We start from the raw sequence: 2,707 nt of genomic DNA on the forward strand, positions 1-2,707 counted from the left end.
CAGTACGCCTGTCCATCGTGAGAGCGGGCAAGATTCTGAAGCAGTAGCCTAAACATATCTCTGGCAGTGTTGCCAATGAATGGTCATCGAAAATTATCGAAAAGTAAGTAAATTTAGCGCGAAAAAAGCAAAGCGGCTATAACCGCCCCCGGCCCTTCCGTGGAAAAGCGGCTATAGCCGCCTCCGGCCCTTTAGGGGTTAAGGGAGGTGTTTCCGATTGTTTTGTGCCCCACCGGCCAGTATACAAAAAGATCCAAAGATTTTGCTTTCTTTTCTCTTTGAATTGGCTTTTTATCAGATATAATAGTTAATTGTAGACTATTACAACTACATTAGCAAACAAGAACACATTATAAGAGATTATAATATTCTGGTAGTGAGTGTCCGCAATAAGAGTTAAATCATTTGATGTTTTGATGTAATAAGGTTTCTTACAAGTATTTGCAGAGCATATTAATCAACCATAAACTTTTCTTTTACATGCTACTGCAACACACGGCAAAGTAAAGGTTATGGCGTGCAGTTAGCAAGGGCACTGATGATGGAGGCGTAGATCTCGATACCGCGCAGGAACACCTTCTCGTTGAGGCGTTCATTGTTGTCGTGCAGAAGGCGTTCAGTGTTGTTCATTGGAGAGAACCCAAGGGATGGGATGCCAAGCTGCACCAAACAACATTACTTCACCTCACTGATATTTGTTGAAGAAATCAGTACGTATTTCATAAGCAAATTAATGATCTCAAATGACGTTTTTTCAAATACTGTTTTGAGTTTTGCATCAATGAATGCATTAGGTATTTCCTCACCTTTCTGATGAACTTGCTATCTGTGCCAGCAGGGAAAATTCGCTTTTGTACTGTTATTTTTCTGAAAAGATCACAATATGTATCTTCAAAATTCCTTGCCTTGATATTAATGTAAAGGAAATGTCTTACTGAGTGAACTGTGCATGCAGTGACTACAAACATTGATTCCAGTGACGGTATTGTGATGGTATAAACTGTAAAGAAATACAGCATATGAAATAGGAAGACGAGCAATGTTATACAGCAGACATGTCAGCTTTCAAATTCACAACCAAATATTTTCACCTGTAAATATACTTGTATCAATATTGTATGATCATAAAAAACATGGAAAAATGGATATTAACAAAATAAACACGATGGTATATTCCACTTACTCTTTCTTGCAGGCTTGAGAAAAAGCATCCCACCACGGACTCTGGCCGTCCTCCACACAGGACAACTCCCTGCAGACAACCTGCAAGATTGCAAAGGAAACATTTACCATGCCAATATCTACATTTTAACTAAATATAAACATCATCATGTCAGGTTTGCAAGTTAACAATATTCAAAGTGAATTACTCTCACCTTGCTATCGATTTCAAAAACAACATCTTGCCCTGCTTCCCTGCACCAGCCTTGCAGCATGCTTTCAAAGTCAGCGGGCTCAACTGTCGGCGCGACACGCACGTCAAAACCGACACTCAGCTGTGCAGGTACCACGTTAAGCTGCATCCCTCCCTGCAGGACATAAGGAATGTGTGTTCTGCTATTTACTTAAAGCATGATGGTCTAAAGGCTATAGTTGTCTTTTTTACCTCTACTGAACATCTGACAAGTGTCACGCAATTGATACATTTCTTTCAGTAACATCTTTCAACCACTTTATAGGAAAGAACAGAAAACTTGAGCATGGACAGTATGCTCCAGAGTTGACAAAAACAAGAAATGGAGAAAATTGAAATAGGCACAATACATCGGACCGGGACATGAGGTGTATAGTTGTCATACTTGGAGGAGGTGCATCAATAATAAAAAAAAAAAAATAAAATAAAGAAAATAAAAAAGAGTACAATAGCAACCTCTAACATTGTAAGGTTGACAGTTGTGACTTCTCCAAGGTGGAGGTCTCTGGGTTTTCCTTTAGCCTGCGTTCTTCTTTATCACGGAAGGAAAGGAAGAGTTGATCACTTTATGCAGTTTCTCTCCCGCAGTGTTGGGTAAAAACTGGGACCCGTGGCCAGGCTGGCCAGAACACCTCACATACAATTCTGTAATATTCCATTCCATTTATATGAGAATGAACATGAAAGTAAAATATGACCTCGTCAAAGTTTATTCAAAATCTTTTTGTCACCCTCATTACTCTTACTGTTAAAGGAGAGAGCGAAGGGAGAATTGAATTTGACAAGTATTGAGAACTATTAACTGGATACTGCTTTTGATCACGTTAATGGTGATACAAGCTTATGATATCACAAAATTATAAGTACACGTACATGTACTGCAGAATACGTACGATAAGAATGCCTTTGACCATAAAACACCAGGAAATCCTCTGAAGTGCTGGCATATCCCTCATCAAGTGCAAGACCAACATTCATTTTCCGGAAGTAGTCTGTCTCCACAAATGACATCATTCCATTTGCACCACCGATCTCCTCGTCTAGAAATAAAACCCAACTATGAGGCCGGTCCACAATAACATGACGGTTTCAATTCTTTTGCCCCAAAAATTAGATTGGTCATCTTCTGCCCTACATGACTAACTGTAACTAAAATTGATAGTGTGTAGATGAAGATTTTGAAATGAAAAGGAAGAGAACAAAACTACATGAATTTCCATTGAACGAGAAAATATTGATAAAATGATAAGCATACATGACATCTGTGGCAAGAGAATGAACATCTGGGCCATA

At 39.0% G+C, this 2,707-nt stretch overlaps 1 protein-coding gene across 1 annotated transcript in view; it reads right to left on the reverse strand.

The window, feature by feature from the left end:
• Positions 1–202: 202 nt before the first annotated feature.
• Positions 203–2,707, reverse strand: part of LOC123514320 (aminoacylase-1-like) — an 11,823-nt gene continuing 9,318 nt past the window's right edge. The window contains 8 exon segments of the mRNA XM_045272147.1: positions 203–660; positions 807–867; positions 1,184–1,263; positions 1,377–1,529; positions 1,871–1,918; positions 1,921–1,970; positions 1,973–2,059; positions 2,308–2,454. Coding sequence (XP_045128082.1) covers positions 511–660; positions 807–867; positions 1,184–1,263; positions 1,377–1,529; positions 1,871–1,918; positions 1,921–1,970; positions 1,973–2,059; positions 2,308–2,454 — 776 coding nt within the window. The 3' untranslated portion in view covers positions 203–510.

The sequence above is a fragment of the Portunus trituberculatus genome, chromosome 37 (genome assembly GCF_017591435.1).
Source record: "Portunus trituberculatus isolate SZX2019 chromosome 37, ASM1759143v1, whole genome shotgun sequence".
Lineage (NCBI taxonomy): Eukaryota > Metazoa > Arthropoda > Malacostraca > Decapoda > Portunidae > Portunus > Portunus trituberculatus.